Source organism: Bombina bombina, chromosome 5 (assembly GCF_027579735.1).
Source record: "Bombina bombina isolate aBomBom1 chromosome 5, aBomBom1.pri, whole genome shotgun sequence".
NCBI classification, from domain to species: Eukaryota; Metazoa; Chordata; class Amphibia; order Anura; family Bombinatoridae; genus Bombina; species Bombina bombina.
In genome coordinates, this window is record NC_069503.1 from 1017886548 (window position 1) to 1017910739 (window position 24192).

The following is a 24192-nucleotide window of genomic DNA, read 5'->3' on the forward strand; positions in this document are numbered from 1 at the left end:
TAAATGGATCATCTACAAAACATTTATGCAAAGAAACATCTAGTGTACAATGTCCCTATAAATACATTTTTTGTTGTTACTGCGACACATATTTTGGATTTCACAAATTACATATTCAAAACAAGACTTAAAATTGGCATAATATAGCCTTATATCTGTCATACTTGAAAATGTTGACCACATTTTGTATATCTAGTTATTGTGTTGTCTATTTAATAGGGTTGCACAATACAATTTAAGACCGAGTACAAGTACCGATACTTTTTTCAAATACTCACCGATACCAATTACTGATATTTCTTTTTTAATGTCATATGACAGTTTACCAAGCACAATACAGACTAATGATTTAAGATAGCTTCTTTATTATTATGAACTGTAACTCAAAAGACATTTTGAAATAATAAAACAGTTTTATTTGATTGTCACAAAGTTCACAGAACATGTTTGTAAATAAAAATATTACAATAAAATATATTAATAACAACAATAAATTACAGCTGCAGCAGTTGGGGCTGGAAAGCTACAATTTAAAGGGGTGATTACTGGATGCCATTGGGTTGTAGGGTGCCTATATAACATCAGTCTGACATTTGTATTTAATACAAAGTAATATCATTTAATTCTGAAAAAAATATTGGGGAAGGAGTGTCCAAGTAATCCCCTTTAAGAAAAATGGGTCATTTGCATTCTACTGACTCAACAGAAAATAGGGCTGGTCTTTATATTTTTCAAGGGCTGCTTTTTATTCCCAGTCCAGCCCTGGCTAAGGATGTTCCTCAGAGTACAGTATGTTCTGAGCATAATTGTGCAATAAGAGAACTAGCAGTATAACAGGCAATCTAGCAATTTGAATAATTTTTCAAAAGTTAGTGGCAAGTTCTTATCAAGGAACAGAAGCATCTCAGCTATAAGTCTGTTTCTGCTATCAGTAAGGACGTTTGATGCTAAGCTGAACAGTCTTTCACTTTTCAAACTACTGCATGGGTCAGAAAGATATTTTTGGGCCATTAAATCTCAGTTTATTAACTGCCCTGTATCTCAGGGGTTTGTCAATGAGGTACAGTGATCTCTCCCAGCTAGGCTTCCAGCTGTATAGTAGCAGCTTTTGAAACACTGCTCTGACGTACAATAATACAAATAACAGCAATTTGTATTGGCAGAACAGAAGTGAACAATTTTTAGTTAAGTCTCCACTTGAGGTTAAAATGAATTGGGAACATGCAGTTTGAAAAACACCAGAAGATGGTGTATGGGTAGGAAGTGGAGGTATTGGTTTAAGTATCAGTGCATTTGCACAAGTACTCATGAAAATACTTGGTATCGGCACCTATACTAGTATCGGTATCAGTGCAACCCTACTATTTAATATAATGTTGAACTTTATCTTCATCAAGGTTTCCTACATTTTTTTTGTTTATCACATCACTATTCTTCGCCTTCGAGAAAAAGTATCATATGGCGTATTATCCTCTTCTGATTTAAATTATTTTTAAGTGAAATGGCTTCTAAGTTAGTGCTGATGATGTTTAGTTCTGTATTCTGCATGCTGATTGGTAAACCTCTATCCTATAAATCCTTGTGGATTGGTAGGTAAATTAAGATAGAGTTGCAGTCATTTAAGAGAGCAGACCTGGTGCTTTGCATAGGTCTTAGTATTCCTATAAACAAAAATATTCAATAATAAGCAACTTTCCTTCTTAATAAAAAAAGAATGCATGCTCTATCTAAATCATGAAATAAATAGCCCTTTAAGTTATCTGTGTATAATAAATTCCAGTTTGTGAACTAATATTCTTCTCAGCAGGAGTGATACAGTTGTCTTCTAATGGGACCTACTGTAGGTCTCCTTAGTCTGGAGTTTCACTTGTTAATTTCTAACACTTTCTCGACTTTGAAATTGCTTGATTACATTGCATACACCTAGCTTGTACAGATGACGTTATACAAACACACATACATTATACAGACACATATGTATACTATACAGAAAACACACTAACAGATCTCCCAATATATCACAAATATAATGTTAATGCTACCTCCTTATTTAATTATATATTTGGTTATGGGAGTGGTGTCTGCACTCATGTATACATCATGAAAAGTTTGGCATCCAACCTTTCAAGACCTCTTTTATCTGACCAGCCAAAGTGTGTAATAGTGTAATTATCATAATAAATATAATTTATTCATAAACATCATGTTATTATATTGTACAATATTCCTTGTAGTAACAACATAGGGCTCAATTCATCAAACCCTTCGGCAGGCTTTGCCTGCCTACGACTGCAGGTTCTGCAGTCTGTCTTAGGTGGCGAATTTCGATCTCCCCGGTCTCGTCTCGCGAATTTCAATCTCCCCGGTCACTGCCTGCGTGTGATTGGCTTTGCACGGGCAGGGGGTGACGTTGCACAAGAGCACGGAATTCAGCCCACCAGATGCGAGCTGCAGTGGACAGGGGCGCGTATGTGCACCCCTGTCCGCCGCAGCTTGATAAATCGACCCCATAGTATTACAAGGCAACACAAATATAATATAGATATAAGAAATTATCAGGAGTACGACAAATAAACGCAGCTTTATTCTCATTTTAGTGTTTTTTCCAATATTTTTAAGGATATTTTAATACAAGTTATGTTCTAAAGGTATCCAGCCTCATATAAGTCTGGACGGAGAGTGCTTTGAATGCATCTTTTTTTTTTTTTTTTTTGGAGTTCTTTTCCAAAAAAATATCTTCATGACATATATGCATACTGTATATAGAAAAATATAGACACGCCCACACTATTCAAATGTATTTATGCACACATACTGTATACAGCTATGTACCTTGATATTCTCTTTGGGGATTCCTTGTAGCCAGGGGGAATCCTAGTAGAAACAACCTTGTTATAGTAGAGCAGAACCTGGAAAATGGCGGTTCCATCATATTTTGTCCACAAGGTATATATAAAGAGTTAAGTGTTACAATAAAGACTAGAGTGCTGTGGCACCCTAATTATCTTCATGAGATGACTACTGGGCTGCAGAATATTAATTTTAAATTAAGTTTTATCACCATATGCAAAAAAAAATGTCTCGACTATACCTGGCTCTTCCTTTTTGGCCCTTCCTTAAATAAGTGTGCATAGAAGTAGGGAGCTATATTAGAGAGCAATAAGAGAAGCTTAAAGGGACACTCAATCAAAATTAAACTTTGATTATTCAGATAGAGCATTCAATTTTAAACAACTTTCCAATTTACTTCCATTAACAAAATGTGCACAGTCTTTTTATATTTAAACTTTTTGAGTCACCAGCTCCTACTGAGCATGTGCAAGAATAAGCGTGTATGCATTTGTGAATGGCTGATTGCTGTCACATGGTACGTGTATGCATTTGTGATAGGCTGATGGCTGTCACATGGTACAGGGGGAGTGGAAAAAGACAACTTTTAAAATTGTCAGAAAAAAAATCCACTACTCATTTGAAGTTCAGACAAACTGCTATTGCATTGTCTTGTTATCTTGCATTTGTTGATTATGCAAATCTACTGTGTTGACTGGTCCTTTAACAGAGGAGGCAAATTAAAGTGTCAAGAGGGACAGTAACATTATAAGGGCCTAGAAGAGTATAGAACCCAAATGTGCTTTTTCATACTAGCCTTTATTGTGGTGGTTATTGGACTGAGTGTCAAAATTGTCTCACATTTGCTATTTGTTTTCCTGTTATTTTTTTTAAACATTTATATCACTTTGTGTTGCACTTAAGGTGTGGTGTGTTTTGTTAATTTTTTTTTATTTCTTATTGTATAATACAGAGGGCAGGTAAGAGGAAAGAACATATTTAGTTGTTTCGTGATTCAGATAGAGCATGCAATTGTAAGCAACTTTCTAATTTACTCCTATTATCAAATTTTCTTCATTCTCTTGGTATCTTTATTTGAAAAGCAAGAATCTAAATTTAGATGCCGGCCCATTTTTGGTGAACAACCTTGGTTGTTCTTGCTCATTGGTTGATTAATTTAACCAACCAATAAACAAGTGCTTTCCAGGGTCTGAACCAAAAAATAGCTTAGATGCCTTTTTTTTTCAGATAGCAAGAGAACGAAGAAAAATTGCTAATCGGAATAAATGAAAAAAGTTGCTTAAAATTGCATGCTCTATCTGAATCACAAAAGAAAAAATGTGGGTTCAGTGTCCCTTTTAATTATAATTCTATTTTTCCCCACAGTTTGATTTTTCCTGGCGTGCGATTGGGTTCAGACAGCCAATTCAGTGACTTCCTGGATGGCCTTGGTCCTGCCCAGTTAGTTGGTCGTCAGACTTTGGCAACACCTTCTATGGGTAAGTCATTGTTTCACTCACTTAAGAAATATTTTCTGGCTTCCTGTGAAGTTACTACCTAGAAATGAATCTACTATAGATTTTGTTTCCCCCATTTCTAGACATTAGCATTAGCTTTGGTTTCACACTCCGTCTCTTTTTGTGGACAGTCTTCTGCATGCAAAGCTCATTCAATGACTTTGTACAAACCTTAGAGTCTTTTGTGTTGTTACAGATACATTCTGTAATAAAAGGTTTAACTAATATACAATCTAATGCCCAGTGGCGTCACTAGGGTTGGTGTCACCCGGTGCGGTAAGTCATGGTGTCACCCCCCCCCCAGAAAGCAAACACACACAAAAACACAGGCAAACACACATACAAACACTCAGACACACTTAAAAACATACTCAGATGCACACACAAACACTCAGAAACACACTCAGACACACACACACAAAAACACTGAGACACACAAAAACTCAGACACACACATACAAAATATGTAAACTGCACTGCATTAATTATAAAGCTCATGCCTAGAGCTGCTCCCTGGCTCAGCAGAACATCAAATGAAAGATAAACAGAGCACTCTAAAATAAATCACTGAAGAAAAGGTTTAGGCGCGCAAACTATGAAAATTCTGCTCTCTGACTCTGTTCTAAGTCTGTCAGTGCACAGCCCCGGGCCGCATGTCACTGAGCAGTGTGCACAGATAGGCAGGCTGGTTTAGGCTAGCAGCGCAACTTTGCAAGCCCCACGGCACACCCACAACATTCATAGGGAAATTGGGCAGGGGAGGAGCAAAGTACAAACAAGCAAAAGCAGCCGGGAAAACTATTGAAATTGCAGCACTGGCTCAAGGGGCAAAAAAATTGTGTGTCTACAACTTCCCCAGTCCCACTAATGTTCACAAATGCCAGCCTCTAATAAAATAATCTATGCATCTCAACATTGTATTTCTTTGAATTTCAATAAAAAAAAAAAAAAAAAAATTTTTTTTTTGGTGTCACCCCCTGGAGGGTGTCACCCAGGTGCGGCCCGCACCCCCCTAGTGACGCCACTGCTAATGCCTTGTGTTCTGCTCCTGAGGTTTTTCTTTTATTGCTCTATCACATGGCATTCCATTACAGTCCGTTTACTGGACAGTGCGATTACACTCATTTAGCTTATTTCATTGTAAAGAGAGATTGTCCCTACCAACAAGATGCCAGCAGATTTCTGTGATATGTATACAATTACTCCACACCAATATTACCAACAGAATGATCCATAAAAAGACATACACGGTGTAATCTGCTCCCATAGCTGTATGTGGCTGAATGATTATTTGACGCTGAATTTAGTATTACTCCATTTTTTATATATATATTATGTCACAGGTAATTTAATAACACTATTGTTAGTACGAAACGTATTGCCACCTTTGATTAGACCATTTACAATTTAGGAGCCAGTAAGAATATTTAGGAGCCAGACAGTGGTATTTTTTATATAGATGTATGGTGAATAACCCAAAATATTAGGAGCAAGGGGTAAAATTGTAGGAGCCAGTGGCTCCCAGGCTCCTGGGTTTGTTGAGCCCTGGATTAGACCCTAAATAATAATTGTGTGTTTTTTTTTGCTTTTCTTGCAGGAGACATTCAAGTTGGAATGGTGGATAAAAAAGGACAACTGGAGGTTGAAATTATAAGAGCTCGCGGTCTTGTTGTAAAACCGGGCTCAAAGACACTGCCAGGTATGAAAATCCTAACGTACACCATGTGCATTTTATGGAATATTTCGCAGAAAGATTTTATTTTCCTGTTCATATAATTGGCCAAATTTGTTGTTATATGTGGTGTTGACATGTTGCTTCTTTTATATGCAGAATACTGCTTCATAGCAATTTTATCATGTATGTAGTCACTAGGGTATTAGTTAATCATTTGGAAAACTGTCTAAACTTGTATGGTATGAGTAAAAAAGCAGCATTAAAGCTCATAACGCTGCTTTTTCACTACCCCTGGTATTACGAGCCTTGCATCAGCCAATAGGATTGAAGCTCAATCCTATTGGCTTATTGTATCAGCCAATAGGATTTTTTCACCTTTTATTCCGATTGGCTGATAGAATTCTATCAGCCAATCGGAATTCAAGGGGCGCCATCTTGGATGACGTTACTTAAAGGAGCATTCATTCGGGAAGAAGACTTCGTTTGAAGAGGATGCTCCGCCCGGATGTCTTGAAGATGGACCCGCTCAGCGCCGGATGGATGAAGACAGAAGATGCCATCTGGATGAAGACTTCTGCCCGTCTGGAGGAATACTTCTGACGGCTTGGATGAAGACTTCTCCTGGCTTCGTTGAGGACTTCTTGCCGCTTTGCTGAGGACTTCTCCTGGCTTCGTTGAGGATGGATGTCCGGTCTTCAAAACTGTAAGTGGATCTTCAGGGGTTAGTGTTAGGTTTTTTTAAGGGTTTATTGGGTGGGTTTTATTTTTTTCTTAGGGTTTGGAGGGAAAAAGAGCTAAATGCCCTTTTAAGGGAAATGTCCATCCAAATGCCCTTTTCAGGGCAATGGGGAGCTTAGGTTTTTCTAGTTAGGATTTTACCTATTTTTTTTAGGGGGGGGTGTTGGTTGTGTGGGTGGTGGGTTTTACTGTTGGTGGGGTGTTTGTATTTTTTTTTTACAGGTAAAAGAGCTGATTTGTTTGGGGCAATGCCCCGCAAAAGGCCCTTTTAAGCGCTATTGGTAGTTTAGTGTGGGCTAGGGTTTTGTAGTGTAATGTAAGGTTTTATTGTAAGACAGGTTAGGTTTTAGTTTACAGGTACATTTGTGTATTTAACTAGGTAGTTTAGTAAATAGTTAATAATTATTTAGTAACTATTCTACCTAGTTAAAATAAATACAAACTTGCCTGTAAAATGTTAGGGGCGGCAGATTAGGAGTTAATAATATTTAACTAGTGTTTGCGAGACGGGAGTGTGGCGGTTTAGGGGTTAATAAATATAATGTAGGTGGCGGCGATGTCTGGAGCGGCAGATTAGGCGTTAATAAGTATAATGTAGGTGTCGGCGATGTCGGGGGTGGCAGATTAGGGGTTAATAAGTGTAAGATTAGGGGTGTTTAGACTCGGGGTTCATGTTAGGGTGTTAGGTGTAAACATACATTTTGTTTCCCCATAGGAATCAATGGGGCTGTGTTACTGATCTTTACGCTGCTTTTTTGCAGGTGTTAGGCTTTTTTTCAGCCGGCTCTCCCCATTGATGTCTATGGGGAAATCGTGCACGAGCACGTAAAACCAGCTCACCGCTGACTTAAACAGCACTGGTATTGGAGTGTGGTATGGAGCACAATTTTGCTCAATGCTCACTTCTTGCCTGTTAACGCCAGGTTTATGTAAACCTGTAATACCAGCGCTGTAGGGAAGTGAGCGGTGACAATAACGTGCAAGTTAGCACCGCACCCCTCATACCGCAAAATTCGTAATCTAGCCATTAGTTAGTTTTTTATTATTATTATCATTACCATTTATTCAGTAGTGCTATTTTTTTGGAAATTAAAGGGATAGAACATTGAAATGTTTATGGGTGCATTTCAATATGAAATAGAAGCAGTTTTGCAATATGTTTCCATTAGCAAAAATGCTTCTAGTAAAAGTTATCACTATTTTTCAGAGGCATACGCACATATGCTGTGAGGGCACGTGCACCAGTATTCAAACAGCACACCTTCTCAGAGAGACAGTGGTGGCTCATATGACACAAATAAAGTTGTCACAGAAATAATACGCACCATCTTCAGCTCTCTGAGCTTGAATACGGGTGCACGTGCCCTCACAGGATATGTATGTATGCTCCTTTTACTAGAAGCATTTTTGCTAATGGAAGTATATTGCAAAACTGCTTCTATTTCACATTTAAATGCATTTATGCACATTTCAATTTTGACCTTTCTATCCCTTTAAGTACTGCTTTGCCAATTGCAGAAGCACAAAAATTCCGTCTCCATCTCTTGATTTGCGCCTGTAATACGTTTTTGTTAACAAATGATTGTTGCTTCTTTTTGATGATTGATGTATTTGGGTGCAAAAGTCTCAGTCTACTGCCACTAACTGCTTTTATTTCAGCATATTTGTTTGACAAAATAGACAGTATTTCTCAAACAAAAATACATCAATTCCACTAATAAAAGTAAAAAAATATTTGTTAGTGTATACTGAAAATCTCAATAATTGGTATGACTAACATTAGCCTTAATGACCGTTTAACTCTGCATTGAGTCTACAAATGTGTGCAGAACCGTACATTATTTCAGCACTCCCGTAGAGCACCCCAGAGAGTGTCTAAAGATGTCAGAGTATTTAGCCTTTTTCCTTTTTCAATTGTTCCCAAAGATGTTCAGTAGGATTGAATTATTCCTGTGACTTGCATAGCTTCTATGTGTGGTCTGGGTCATTCTTCCACTGGAAAAGGATTTCTGTTTCACACAACTTTCCGCCAGAAACAGCAGCTGATCCTGTGCAAGTCACCAAATACAGCGTAGGCAAAGTCTTTACACAACTCAATAGTTTCTGCATCATCTTTCACTGTAAGTTTTATATACTGAGATGTTAGCCTCTAATGCTGATGTATCCTCAAATGTGCTCAGTTACTGCAACCAAAATTGTCATCATTTAATTTACAGTCTTCTACTGTTAAATTTCTGTGTTTTTTTTGGTCCAGGCTAAATGTTTCCACTTTTTTTAAATATAGAATTAGTTTAGAGACCTCTACTCTCCCATGAAGAACACACTTTACAAGTCATCTTTTGCCTGTGCTTTTATATACTGGGGTAGGATGTTCCTGCTTTAGCTGGGCCTAAATTGTGGATGCAGATGTTTGGATGTTTTTTATTATGTAAAGATTTTAGCGTAATATACAGGTGGCCCTCGTTTTACAACGGTTCAATTTACACCGTTTCAGAATAACAACCTTTTTTTCCAGTCATGTGACTTATTGAGAAGCAGTGCATTTATTAAAATAGCCAGTAGGTGGAGCTGTCCGCTTGTGTTGCAGCAAGCCATACTGGTCTTCTGAGCAGTCACTTAAAGGGAAACTAAGGTCATATTAAATGTTAATGATTCAGATAGAGCATGCAATTATAAACTACTTTCAAATTTACTTCCATTAACAAAAATATGCACAATACCTGCAAGAATTCACAGAATATATGTATATGCATTTTTGATTGGCTGATGGCTGTCACATGGTATAGGGGGAGTGGAAATAGACACCACTGAAATGTGTTAGAAAAAAAATCTAATACTCATTTGAAGTTCAGACTAAGTGCTATTGCATTGTCTTGTTTTCATGCATTTGTTGATTTAGCAAATCTGCTTTATTTACTGGTCCTATGAGGTCTGCCTGGTCTTGCTTGGGATGTAAATTATTTGGTTTCAGAAAATATATTCAGTGTGCATTGTACTTTAAAGACACATGAAATTCAAATTGAAAGAGTCTTTTCAATTTACTTTTGCTATCAAATTGACTTTGTTCACTTAGTAGCCTTTGTTGGAAAGCATACCTAGATAGGCTTAGGAACAGCAATGCATTACTGAAAAGATCCAAAGTATCCAGCACCTGAGAGGATTTGCGGCAGCTGTGCACACTATAGGGTTTATGCACTTTACCCCAAACCAGCAAGGAAGAAAGAATAGCAGCACCACCAATGTTGAATCACTTAAAGGAGACTTTTATTTAGCCATACTGCAAATCAACAACGTTTCGGACCCATGTCCTTAGTAATGTCTCATGACTATGGGTCCGAAAAGTTGTTCATTTGCAGTCTGGCTGAATAAAAGTCTCCTTTAAGTGATTCAACATTGGTGGTGCTACTATTCTTTCTTCCTTGCTAATGCATTACTGAAAGCTAACTGGTGATTGGTGGCTACGCACACATGCGTCTTGTCATTGGCTCACCAGAAGTGTTCAGCTAGCTCCTAATAAGGTTTAGTTCAGTGTTGTTGTCAACAACAATAGAGCGAGTACAATTATTTCTATGCATTGATTTATGTTTCATCCTTGTATCACCTGATAATTTGTACTGACAATTTTTATTCAGAAATGAATGGCTAGAATTGGGTATTGAAATATTTTTTTTCATTGTTTCAGCACCGTATGTAAAGGTGTATCTTCTAGAAAATGGTGCCTGCATAGCCAAAAAGAAAACAAAAGTAGCACGAAAAACGCTGGAACCTTTGTACCAGCAGCTGTTAGCTTTTGAAGAGTCACCACAAGGAAAGGTCCTGCAGGTAAATATTGTCTTGGTTCTTTTCAGTGAAATGAATACAAAAAAAATCATGTCTGCATAGCTAACTGCATAGCTGTAGTTACTATAATATTCATGTGTTCCTTAAAGGGACAGTCAAGTCATACTTAAACTTTTTCATGATTCAGATTGGGCATGCAGTTTGGAACAACTTTTCTGTTTACTTTTATCATTAAATTTGCTTTGGTCTCTTGGTATTCTTTGTTGAAAGCTAAACCTAGGTAGGCTCATATGCTAATTTCTAAACCCTTGAAGGCCACCTCTTTTCTCAGTGCATTGTGACAGTTTTTCATAGCTAGATAGTGCTAGTTCATGTGTGCCACATAGATAACATTGTGCACACTTCTGTGGAGATATTAATGAGTCAGTATTGATTGGCTAAATAAAATGCATGTCTGTCGAAAGAACTGAGATAAGGGGCAGTCTGCAGAGGCTTAGATACAAGGTAAGAAGTGTATTCATTTAACAGTGTTGGATATGCAAAACTGGGGAATGGTCAATAAAGGAATTTTTAAACAATAACAATTTTGTTGTAGATTGTCCCTTTAAGGTGGAATTTAAAGAGACATTAAACACTTTGAGATGGTATTATAAAATTATAAATCGCATATATAAAAAAAAGTCTGCAATATATTTTCATTATTTATTATGTCCCCTTTTCATGTAATTCCATTCTGAAATTGTGAGCTTTTCAGTTTGTGTTAGAAAAGTGCAGAACACTGTTATATTCCACACAGCCATTGGCTGCATACTCTAGTGACCTATTTATAACTGTCCTTAATTGGCCACAGCAGAGAAGGTAACTTAAGTTACAACATGGCAGCTCCCATTGTTTTATAGGCACTAAAACTTTATACTTATTTTGACAATATTTCAAGAGCTAATGAAACCTTAAAAAATACATCTACATCTTATTCTCAGACTTTGAATGCATTATTCTATCTAGCATTTATTTAGTGTTTAATGTCCCCTTAAGAATGACTCTGGGACCAGGTGGCTTTATTTAACACAAACTAATGAGATTATTTCAGAGTTTTGAAAGTAATTTTTGCCATGTATATGTTCAGTAAGGGGTGCTAATGTACGCAATTAATCCAGGTTGAAAGACATCCAATGACTAGTCCGTTACACAAAAAAATTATCATTTCATACTCCACACATGTTAATGTAGAATTAATCAACTATTTTTCCCCATATATGTGTAATACTTTCAAAATATAATTTCTGGCGACTATGCATCTTTATCATCGCTAGGTGATCCACACAAAACAAAAATACAAAGTTTAGAAATACCCAATGTTTACATGATCTTTGCTTTTTTTGCAAGTTATAGGGCAATAAATACAAGTAACACTTTGCTATATCCAAACCATTTCCCCCCCCCAAAATTAGCGATAGTTAAATTGCAACACTGATATCTGTCAGGAATCACTCAATATCCCTTGACATATATATATTTTTAGTAGACAACCCAAAGTATTGATCTAGGCTCATTTTGGTATATTTCATGCCACCATTTCACCGCCAAATGCGATCAAATAAAAAAAATCGTTCACTTTTTCACAAACTTTAAATTTCTCACTGATATTATTTACAAACAGTTTGTGCAATTATTGCACAAATTGTAAATGCTTCTCTGGGATCCCCTTTGTTCAGAAATAGCAGACATTTATGGCTGTGGCATTACTTTTTTGGTAATTAGAAGGCCGCTAAATGCCGCTGCGCAACACACTTGTATTAGGCCCAGCAGTGAATGGGTTAATTATGTAGCTTGTAGGGTTAATTTTAGCTTTAGTCTATGTAGTGTAATATAAGAATGAGGAAAAGGAAGCGCTGAGTCTTTGAGTAAATGCAAAAGGTTTTATTAGGAGCAGACTTCAATACTAGACATCAGGTAGGCTCCTATCTTACGCGTTTCACGCATGAGCACATGTGCTTCATCAGAGATATTGGTTCCTGCTGCTGGAGGTAAATTTATAGGTGTTAAGGGCCAATAGGATGTGTAAAGGTAGGTGTATTCTTGTTAACCCCTGTTGTATAGAATAAACTGTGTGAGCTAGTGAATAGGGGATAACACACCTGAATGTACCTGGCAATCAGAGCAATGGCTCACACCTACAATATTGCTATCCAGCAGGGGGAAAGCTTAATAAAACAGAATTAAACATATGATAAATACTTGGAAATATAATAATTTGGAGGTATATTGGTGCAGTTAGTATTTACAATTAGATAGTGGTATTATCATCAAACAGTATATTTAGTGTGCTATCTTCTAATGAAGATAGTGGCTATGTATATATATATATGTTCAGAATTAAAACAAATAATTCTAGTGCTTAAGAGAGCACTATATAAATAATGGCACATAATACAAATGACCAGACTGGTCTTGATTTGCACTAGTTGGATGAACCACTGTGAAAAACTACTAACAGAAAAAGGACTAATGATTAAAAGAGATTAATAACATTATAGGCTCTATATTACATAGACATTAAAAGAAAACTGAAATGTGGGAACATCAATAAATAATAGTAGAAAGTGTTAGTAAAAAGCACTAATGAAGATTTTATTTATGTAAAGAAGCTAGATGGAGTGTATCTCTAAGCGGTCCCCCTATTCGCTATTAATATTCTCAACAATGCAAGCCTAGCATGTGGTATATGATTAGTTTGCGTGGCTTGCAAGTGGTGTCCTAAAGGATGGTGTATTTATTAATACAAAGGGAGGGGGGGTCTGTCTCTAATTATTTCTAAGGAGAAGAGGATAGAGATTATGCCCTATGGGTTTACAACATCAATGCTATAGAGGATAAAAACATTTTCTGTTGAATAATTGGATGGATAAAAAAAAAAGGGGAGAAAAACTAACTGAATATGTGGAGGAGGAAGAGAGAACTAGAAAAATAATGGAATGCAACAAGAAGGGGGGCATATGCGGCTGGTGGTGCTAAAAAGAGCTAGAAAGTCACTACAGTGCAATGAATTTTAATATAGTGTTGCTTTAAAGAGGGGGGGGGGAAAGAACTGTAGTATAAGGATGTTTATTTTCATTGGATAATGAGACCAGGTGTAAATATATATAGATTAGTCTATGAATAAATTTACATCATACTTTTTGTTCATACCTTGTGGTACTCTGGTCTGTAGCATGAATATCCAGTATACTTCTCTTTTTGATAGTGCCCTATTTCTCCAACATAGGTGTGTCCGGTCCACGGCGTCATCCTTACTTGCGGGATATTCTCTTCCCCAACAGGAAATGGCAAAGAGCCCAGCAAAGCTGGTCACATGATCCCTCCTAGGCTCCGCCTACCCCAGTCATTCTCTTTGCCGTTGTACAGGCAACATCTCCACGGAGATGGCTTAGAGTTTTTTAGTGTTTAACTGTAGTTTTTATTATTCAATCAAGAGTTTGTTATTTTGAAATAGTGCTGGTATGTACTATTTACTCAGAAACAGAAAAGAGATGAAGATTTCTGTTTGTATGAGGAAAATGATTTTAGCAACCGTAACTAAAATCCATGGCTGTTCCACACAGGACTGTTGAGAGCAATTAACTTCAGTTGGGGGAACAGTGTGCAGTCTCTTGCTGCTTGAGGTATGACACATTCTAACAAGACGATGTAATGCTGGAAGCTGTCATTTTCCCTATGGGATCCGGTAAGCCATGTTTATTACGATCATAAATAAGGGCTTCACAAGGGCTTATTAATACTGTAGACTGTTTCTGGGCTAAATCGATTCATTATTAACACATATTTAGCCTTGAGGAATCATTTTATCTGGGTATTTTTGATATAATAATATCGGCAGGCACTGTATTAGACACCTTATTTCTTAGGGGCTTTCCCAAAGCTTAAGCAGAGCCTCATTTTCGCGCCGGTGTGGCGCACTTGTTTTTGAGAGGCATGGCATGCAGTCGCATGTGAGAGGAGCTCTGATACTTAGAAAAGACTTTCTGAAGGCGTCATTTGGTATCGTATTCCCCTTTGGGCTTGGTTGGGTCTCAGCAAAGCAGATACCAGGGACTGTAAAGGGGTTAAAGTTTAAAACGGCTCCGATTCCGTTATTTTAAGGGTTAAAGCTTCCAAATTTGGTGTGCAATACTTTTAAGGCTTTAAGACACTGTGGTGAAAATTTGGTGAATTTTGAACAATTCCTTCATGTTTTTTCGCAATTGCAGTAATAAAGTGTGTTCAGTTTAAAATTTAAAGTGACAGTAACGGTTTTATTTTAAAACGTTTTTGTACTTTGTTATCAAGTTTATGCCTGTTTAACATGTCTGAACTACCAGATAGACTGTGTTCTGAATGTGGGGAAGCCAGAATTCCTATTCATTTAAATAAATGTGATTTATGTGATAATGACAATGATGCCCAAGATGATTCCTCAAGTGAGGGGAGTAAGCATGGTACTGCATCATTCCCTCCTTCGTCTACACGAGTCTTGCCCACTCAGGAGGCCCCTAGTACATCTAGCGCGCCAATACTCCTTACTATGCAACAATTAACGGCTGTAATGGATAATTCTGTCAAAAACATTTTAGCCAAAATGAACCCTTGTCAGCGTAAGCGTGGCTGCTCTGTTTTAGATACTGAAGAGCATGACGACGCTGATATTAATATCTCTGAAGGGCCCCTAACCCAGTCTGATGGGGCCAGGGAGGTTTTGTCTGAGGGAGAAATTACTGATTCAGGGAACATTTCTCAACAGGCTGAACCTGATGTGATTGCATTTAAATTTAAGTTGGAACATCTCCGCATTCTGCTTAAGGAGGTATTATCCACTCTGGATGATTGTGAAAAGTTGGTCATCCCAGAGAAACTATGTAAAATGGACAAGTTCCTAGAGGTGCCGGGGCTCCCAGAAGCTTTTCCTATACCCAAGCGGGTGGCGGACATTGTTAATAAAGAATGGGAAAGGCCCGGTATTCCTTTCGTCCCTCCCCCCATATTTAAAAAATTGTTTCCTATGGTCGACCCCAGAAAGGACTTATGGCAGACAGTCCCCAAGGTCGAGGGAGCGGTTTCCACTTTAAACAAACGCACCACTATACCCATAGAGGATAGTTGTGCTTTCAAAGATCCTATGGATAAAAAATTAGAAGGTTTGCTTAAAAAGATGTTTGTTCAGCAGGGTTACCTTCTACAACCAATTTCATGCATTGTCCCTGTCGCTACAGCCGCATGTTTCTGGTTCGATGAGCTGATAAAGTCGCTCGATAGTGATTCTCCTCCTTATGAGGAGATTATGGACAGAATCAATGCTCTCAAATTGGCTAATTCTTTCACCCTAGACGCCACTTTGCAATTGGCTAGGTTAGCGGCTAAGAATTCTGGGTTTGCTATTGTGGCGCGCAGAGCGCTTTGGTTGAATTCTTGGTCGGCTGATGCGTCTTCCAAGAACAAGCTACTTAACATTCCTTTCAAGGGGAAAACGCTGTTTGGCCCTGACTTGAAAGAGATTATCTCTGATATCACTGGGGGTAAGGGCCACGCCCTTCCTCAGGATCGGCCTTTCAAGGCAAAAAATAGACCTAATTTTCGTCCCTTTCGTAAAAACGGACCAGCCCAAAGTGCTACGTCCTCTAAGCAAGAGGGTAATACTTCTCAAGCCAAGCCAGCTTGGAGACCAATGCAAGGCTGGAACAAGGGAAAGCAGGCCAAGAAACCTGCCACTGCTACCAAGACAGCATGAAATGTTGGCCCCCGATCCGGGACCGGATCTGGTGGGGGGCAGACTCTCTCTCTTCGCTCAGGCTTGGGCAAGAGATGTTCTGGATCCTTGGGCGCTAGAAATAGTCTCCCAAGGTTATCTTCTGGAATTCAAGGGACTTCCCCCAAGGGGGAGGTTCCACAGGTCTCAGTTGTCTTCAGACCACATAAAAAGACAGGCGTTCTTACATTGTGTAGAAGACCTGTTAAAAATGGGAGTGATTCATCCTGTTCCATTAAGAGAACAAGGGATGGGGTTCTACTCCAATCTGTTCATAGTTCCCAAAAAAGAGGGAACGTTCAGACCAATCTTAGATCTCAAGATCTTAAACAAGTTTCTCAAGGTTCCATCGTTCAAGATGGAAACCATTCGAACTATTCTTCCTTCCATCCAGGAAGGTCAATTCATGACCACGGTGGATTTTAAGGATGCGTATCTACATATTCCTATCCACAAGGAACATCATCGGTTCCTAAGGTTCGCATTCCTGGACAAACATTACCAGTTCGTGGCGCTTCCTTTCGGATTAGCCACTGCTCCAAGGATTTTCACAAAGGTACTAGGGTCCCTTCTAGCTGTGCTACGACCAAGGGGCGTTGCGGTAGTACCTTACTTGGACGACATTCTGATTCAAGCGTCGTCCCTTCCTCAAGCAAAGGCTCACACGGACATCGTCCTGGCCTTTCTCAGATCTCACGGATGGAAAGTGAACGTGGAAAAGAGTTCTCTATCCCCGTCAACAAGGGTTCCCTTCTTGGGAACAATTATAGACTCCTTAGAAATGAGGATTTTTCTGACAGAGGTCAGAAAAACAAAACTTCTAGACTCTTGTCGGATACTTCATTCCGTTCCTCTTCCTTCCATAGCTCAGTGCATGGAAGTGATCGGGTTGATGGTAGCGGCAATGGACATAGTTCCTTTTGCGCGCATTCATCTAAGACCATTACAACTGTGCATGCTCAGTCAGTGGAATGGGGACTATACAGACTTGTCTCCGAAGATACAAGTAAATCAGAGGACCAGAGACTCACTCCGTTGGTGGCTGTCCCTGGACAACCTGTCACAAGGGATGACATTCCGCAGACCAGAGTGGGTCATTGTCACGACCGACGCCAGTCTGATGGGCTGGGGCGCGGTCTGGGGACCCCTGAAAGCTCAGGGTCTTTGGTCTCGGGAAGAATCTCTTCTACCGATAAATATTCTGGAACTGAGAGCGATATTCAATGCTCTCAAGGCCTGGCCTCAGCTAGCGAGGACCAAGTTCATACGGTTTCAATCAGACAACATGACAACTGTTGCGTACATCAACCATCAGGGGGGAACAAGGAGTTCCCTAGCGATGGAAGAAGTGACCAAAATCATTCTATGGGCGGAGTCTCACTCCTGCCACCTGTCTGCTATCCACATCCCAGGAGTGGAAAATTGGGAAGCGGATTTTCTGAGTCGTCAGACATTGCATCCGGGGGAGTGGGAACTCCATCCGGAAATCTTTGCCCAAGTCACTCACTTGTGGGGCATTCCAGACATGGATCTGATGGCCTCTCGTCAGAACTTCAAAGTTCCTTGCTACGGGGCCAGATCCAGGGATCCCAAGGCGGCTCTAGTGGATGCACTAGTAGCACCTTGGACCTTCAAACTAGCTTATGTGTTCCCGCCATTTCCTCTCATCCCCAGGCTGGTAGCCAGGATCACTCAGGAGAGGGCGTCGGTGATCTTGATAGCTCCTGCGTGGCCACGCAGGACTTGGTATGCAGATCTGGTGAATATGTCATCGGCTCCACCTTGGAAGCTACCTTTGAGACGAGACCTTCTTGTTCAGGGTCCGTTCGAACATCCGAATCTGGTTTCACTCCAGCTGATTGCTTGGAGATTGAACGCTTGATTTTATCGAAGCGAGGATTCTCAGATTCTGTTATCGATACTCTTGTTCAGGCCAGAAAGCCTGTAACTAGAAAGATTTACCACAAAATTTGGAAAAAATATATCTGTTGGTGTGAATCTAAAGGATTTCCTTGGGACAAGGTTAAGATTCCTAGGATTCTATCCTTCCTTCAAGAAGGATTGGAAAAAGGATTATCTGCAAGTTCCCTGAAGGGACAGATTTCTGCCTTGTCGGTGTTACTTCACAAAAAGCTGGCAGCTGTGCCAGATGTTCAAGCCTTTGTTCAGGCTCTGGTTAGAATCAAGCCTGTTTACAAACCTTTGACTCCTCCTTGGAGTCTCAATTTAGTTCTTTCAGTTCTTCAGGGGGTTCCGTTTGAACCCTTACATTCCGTTGATATTAAGTTATTATCTTGGAAAGTTTTGTTTTTAGTTGCAATTTCTTCTGCTAGAAGAGTCTCAGAATTATCTGCTCTGCAGTGTTCTCCTCCTTATCTGGTGTTCCATGCAGATAAGGTGGTTTTACGTACCAAACCTGGTTTTCTTCCAAAAGTTGTTTCTAACAAAAACATTAACCAGGAGATTATCGTACCTTCTCTGTGTCCAAAACCAGTTTCAAAGAAGGAACGTTTGTTGCACAATTTGGATGTTGTTCGCGCTCTAAAATTCTATTTAGATGCTACAAAGGATTTTAGACAAACATCTTCCTTGTTTGTTGTTTATTCAGGTAAAAGGAGAGGTCAAAAAGCAACTTCTACCTCTCTCTCTTTTTGGATTAAAAGCATCATCAGATTGGCTTACGAGACTGCCGGACGGCAGCCTCCCGAAAGAATCACAGCTCATTCCACTAGGGCTGTGGCTTCCACATGGGCCTTCAAGAACGAGGCTTCTGTTGATCAGATATGTAGGGCAGCGACTTGGTCTTCACTGCACACTTTTACCAAATTTTACAAGTTTGATACTTTTGCTTCTTCTGAGGCTATTTTTGGGAGAGAGGTTTTGCAAGCCGTGGTGCCTTCCATTTAGGTGACCTGATTTGCTCCCTCCCTTCATCCGTGTCCTAAAGCTTTGGTATTGGTTCCCACAAGTAAGGATGACGCCGTGGACCGGACACACCTATGTTGGAGAAAACAGAATTTATGTTTACCTGATAAATTTCTTTCTCCAACGGTGTGTCCGGTCCACGGCCCGCCCTGGTTTTTTAATCAGGTCTGATAATTTATTTTCTTTAACTACAGTCACCACGGTACCATATGGTTTCTCCTATGCAAATATTCCTCCTTAACGTCGGTCGAATGACTGGGGTAGGCGGAGCCTAGGAGGGATCATGTGACCAGCTTTGCTGGGCTCTTTGCCATTTCCTGTTGGGGAAGAGAATATCCCGCAAGTAAGGATGACGCCGTGGACCGGACACACCGTTGGAGAAAGAAATTTATCAGGTAAACATAAATTCTGTTTTCTATCACCCCCTAGTGGATTTTTTAGTGTTTGTTCAATTGCTTTGAAGGAAAAGTGGGTTAATTTCTGTTCATGTGTGTGAAAGTGTTTGGCCACTGGGGTTCTCGGAACTTCGTCCTCTATTGATAAGAGATGTTCTCTTATGCAATCTTTTAGTGGCCGTGTTGTGATACCTATGTACTGTTGTTGACAGTATGTGCATGTTATGAGGTATACTACGTGTGGATGTGAAATCCATTCTGATGGTGATAGGATATGATTTGTTGGTCTGTGATGAATTGAAAGTAGAGCTACTATTGGTGTACTTGCAACGTTTACATGGTATATGGCCACATTTATAGTTCCCTTTGGTTGGTGTTAGCCAGTTGGTGTTGGGTGGGACTTGTTGATAGAATTTCTGTGTAATTTTATCACGTATGGTTGGTGCTTTTTTGGCCACAAATTTGATGTTATTTTCCAATTTGTGTCTTAAGATCATATCTCCGTTTAGGACTGGTAGATATTTCTTTATGATCTTAACAATGGCGTAGAGTTGATTGCTGTAGTTTGTTACAAAGCATATATTTTCACTCGGTGTGATTGTCTTATTCTTACTAATCAGTGCTTTCTGAGTTTTAGTGCTTGTGCTCTTGTTGAGAAGTGTGTTCCTGTCCATTCTTGCTACCTGAGATTTAGTCTTGAGGAGAATACTTTTATTGTAGCCTCTTGTTACTAACCTGTGGATAAGTTCTTCTGCTTGTTTATTATAAAGGTAGAGGGAACTACAGTTTCTCCGTAGTCTTAGGTATTGGCCCTTAGGGATGCCTTTTTGGATGTGTGGGGCATGACAAGAGTCAGCTCTAAGGATGGTGTTTTTTGATTAAAGGTTTCCTAAATGTACTGGTTATTATCTGGCCTTCGCCATTGTGCTCTAATGTGAGATCTAGAAAATCAATTATTGAATCATTGTTTTTGTGTGTAAATTTGAGGTTCAATGTATTGCTATTGAAATAAGTGATCATCTCTTGTATAGTTAGTTCAGTATTCTTTCTATAAATGATGATAAGATCATCTATGAACCTGCCGTATACGACCACTTTGTCACCGAGGGCCAGTCCACCTCCAAAGAGATAAAGATGTTCAAAGTACCCCATATACAAGTTAGCATATGAGGGGGCAAACTAGGCCCCCATGGCCGTACCACATTTTTGGAGGTAGTACTGGCCCTCAAAGACAAAGTAGTTGTGAGTGAGAAGAAATAACGTGAGTTTTTCCAGATAGACAATAAATCTATCTGGATAACTTGTGTACCGTTTGAGCATGTATGTCAGAGTAAAGAGCTGTTACGTCTATAGTGAGCCATGTGTAATTTTCCTGCCAGGTAATTTATTGCATTTGTTGTATAAGGTGAGTACTATCTCGTATATAGCCAGGCAAGGACTTGACAATGGGTTGTAGCATGTTGTCCAGCCAATCACCTATCCTCTCGCACAGTGAACCCCGGCTGGCTACAATGGGCCTGCCAGGTGTATTGATAAGGGTTTTATGTATCTTTGGTACTGTGCGAAAGGTAGGTATGATGGGATGTTCAACTAGACAATATTCAGCTAGTTCAGGATTAAGGATGCCCTCTTCTACTGCAGAATCAAGTAATGAATGAAGTTCTTTTTGGTATTTGTGAGTTGGGTTAAACGTGAGTTTCTGGTATGTATCCCTGTCATTTAGTTGTTTATAGACTTCTTTCTTGTAGTCGGCAGTGTTAAGAATGACTACTGCTCCCCCCTTGTCCGCTGGGGTGACTACTAGGTCTTTGTTGTTGCTGAGTGACAAAAGTGCTTGTTTTTCATTGCAAGATAAGTTGTGTTTAGTAGCTAATGTGGGACGTGTGGTGGTTGAAGTGTCTAATGAAGAATGTAAGCTGGTGATCTCTAATTCTATTAAGTTTTGGAACATTTCTATTGGTTCACTAAATGCCGCTGCGCAACACACTTGTATTAGGCCCAGCAGTGAATGGGTTAATTATGTAGCTTGTAGGGTTAATTTTAGTTTTAGTGTATGTAGTGTAATAGACAACCCAAAGTATTGATCTAGGCCCATTATTTCATGTCACCATTTTACCACCAAATTCGATCATAATAAAAAAAATTGTTCACTTTTTCACTAACTTTGAGTTTCTCACTGAAATTATTTACAAACAGCTTGTGCAATTATGGCACAAATGGTTGTAAATGGTTCTCTGGGATCCCCTTTGTTCAGAAATAGCAGACATATATGGCTTTGGCATTGCATTTTGCTAAGTAGAAGGCCGCTAAATGCCGCTGCGCACCACACTTGTATTATGCCCAGCAGTGACAGGGTTAATTAGGTACCTTGTAAGGAGCTTGAAGGGTTAATTTTAGCTTTAGTGTAAAGATCAGCGTCCCACCTGACACATCCCACCCCCTGAACCCTCCCAAACAGCTCTCTTCCCTCTCCCACCCCACAATTGTCCCCGCCATCTTAAGTACTGGCAGAAAGTCTGCCAGTACTAAAATAAAAGGCTTTTTTTAATTTAAAATATAATAAAAAAAAATATTCTGCTGTGTAGGATCCCCCCTTAGCCCCCAACCTCCCTGATGCCCCTCCCCAAAGAGCTCTCTAACCCTCCTCCCACTAACTATTTGCCACCATTTTGGGTACTGGCAGATGCCTGCCAGTACCCACTTTGCAATCAAATGTTGCTTTTTCTTTTTTTTTAAAATAAACTCCACTTTTTCTGTAGTGTAGCTGCCCCCCTCCATACCCCCTCCCAGATCTATTTTTAAAAGTTATTTCCCCCCCCCCCCTTCTCTGCCACCCACCACCCTCTCCCACCACTTCTAATTTGGCCACTGCTAGATCGCTGGCGCACAGAGTGGCCCTCTCAGGATCGCTTCCAGCCACTTTAAACCCATAACGTCGTACAGGGTACGTCGTTGGACTTTAAAGACCAGTTTGTGTGTGACGTACCCTGTACGACGTGAGTCGTAAGGGGTTAATTTGAAAGGGCCAACATAATTTTGTATTGGAGCTTACATTTCTGTGTTCCAAGTCCATTTTTTAAAAATTTATTTAGTCTAATTTTAAATTTACAAAAAGTATATTTCTTTAAGAATGTCAAAGAGCAACTTTGGAAAATCCTTCTTCAGATGTGGTTCTTATTTAGTTCTTAGTGATTTATGTCACTTTTAATCTTCATGTATTACCTAAAATTAATGTTTTCATTTATTTTTCAAACAGATAATCGTTTGGGGAGATTATGGACGCATGGATCACAAATCCTTCATGGGTGTTGCTCAAATACTTTTAGATGAACTAGAGCTGTCCAACATGGTGATTGGATGGTTTAAGCTTTTTCCCCCTTCCTCTCTAGTAGACCCTACATTGGCTCCTCTGACAAGGAGAGCGTCCCAATCATCTCTTGAAAGTTCCACAGGACCTTCTTATGCTCGTTCATAGCATTTGTGAAAAACTGTTGTCTCTGCAACCAGCGTTAAAAAATACAAAATCTCATCAAAACAAAATGACAGGTCGCAAACCCTGGTAAACACTGCATGCTTAATGTTGTGTCTTCTGAGCCTGTTTCTAGGGATACCAAGCGATCCTGCATTCTCAGAGGAAGTTGCACACATTGTGCACAGGGGAAGGCTCTCAGGGGAAGGAGTAGAGCTACCGGGTTGGAGACCATTGAAGCTCAGTTTTAGTCCAATCTGAAGCCATGGATTACTGACAGTAAAAAAACAAAAAAGAAATATTTTAAGCAACATGGTCATAGTCAATGGCACATCACGTTGCTCATTTTTCTTTTTGTATTCGCCCCCCAAAGTCTGGGTACGTCTTGGATCAAGGTTTAGGTAAACCAGAAAAGGAAGGCGTGAGCGGAAGAGTATAAGATGGATGGAGTACCGGAGCACAGTGTTATTATAAAGGACAGTTGCTACAAAAGATTATAAAGTCCATTGCTCTGGAAAATGTGTGTGGAACATGCATCTGAGAAGAACCCAAATTTGATAATCTCTCCAGGGAAATGTTTTTTTTTCTGTTGTTATTCTGTACTGTATGAAAAAAGAAATCCATTTTTGCATGGACACAGATCTAAGTGAACAGTAAAAATATTTTCTTTGGGCTGCAACTTGCAAAAAAAAAAATGGAAAAAAATGAAAAAACAAAATAATAAAAATGGAAAAAAAATCAGCCATTTCCAACAATTTATATTATTTTTAAGAAAACAAAATTTCACTAGTGCATGGTTTTAAAGGGGAGAGAATGTAACAACGTGATACAAAGACAAAACCACGTTTTATCATTCTTGAAAATTAATCATGGTCTGTGTTTTTGCAGACACATAGTAAAGAAAAAAAAGAATAAAAATACTTTCTAGCAAATATTTAAAATTCTGTTTATGTGACAAAAAATAAATGTAACATATATATAATTTATTTCAATGTAAAAGGTACAAGCCTTGTAAAGTTTAACATTATGTGCAAATTGTACATTTGTTTTTATTATCCATTATCCAATCGGATCCCAGTTTTGCA

At 39.1% G+C, this 24192-nt stretch overlaps 1 protein-coding gene across 5 annotated transcripts in view; it reads left to right on the forward strand.

Annotated features, from left to right (window-relative positions):
* RIMS2 (regulating synaptic membrane exocytosis 2) overlaps window positions 1-23862 on the forward strand; it is a 1281054-nt gene extending 1257192 nt beyond the window's left edge. For all 5 annotated transcript variants that reach the window (XM_053715268.1, XM_053715269.1, XM_053715270.1 and 2 more), the window contains 4 exons: window positions 4216-4328; window positions 5944-6045; window positions 10442-10581; window positions 22895-23862. In XM_053715268.1, coding sequence (XP_053571243.1) covers window positions 4216-4328; window positions 5944-6045; window positions 10442-10581; window positions 22895-23113 — 574 coding nt within the window. In that variant the 3' untranslated portion in view covers window positions 23114-23862. The remainder of the gene's footprint in view (window positions 1-4215; window positions 4329-5943; window positions 6046-10441; window positions 10582-22894) is intronic.
* Window positions 23863-24192: the final 330 nt, after the last annotated feature.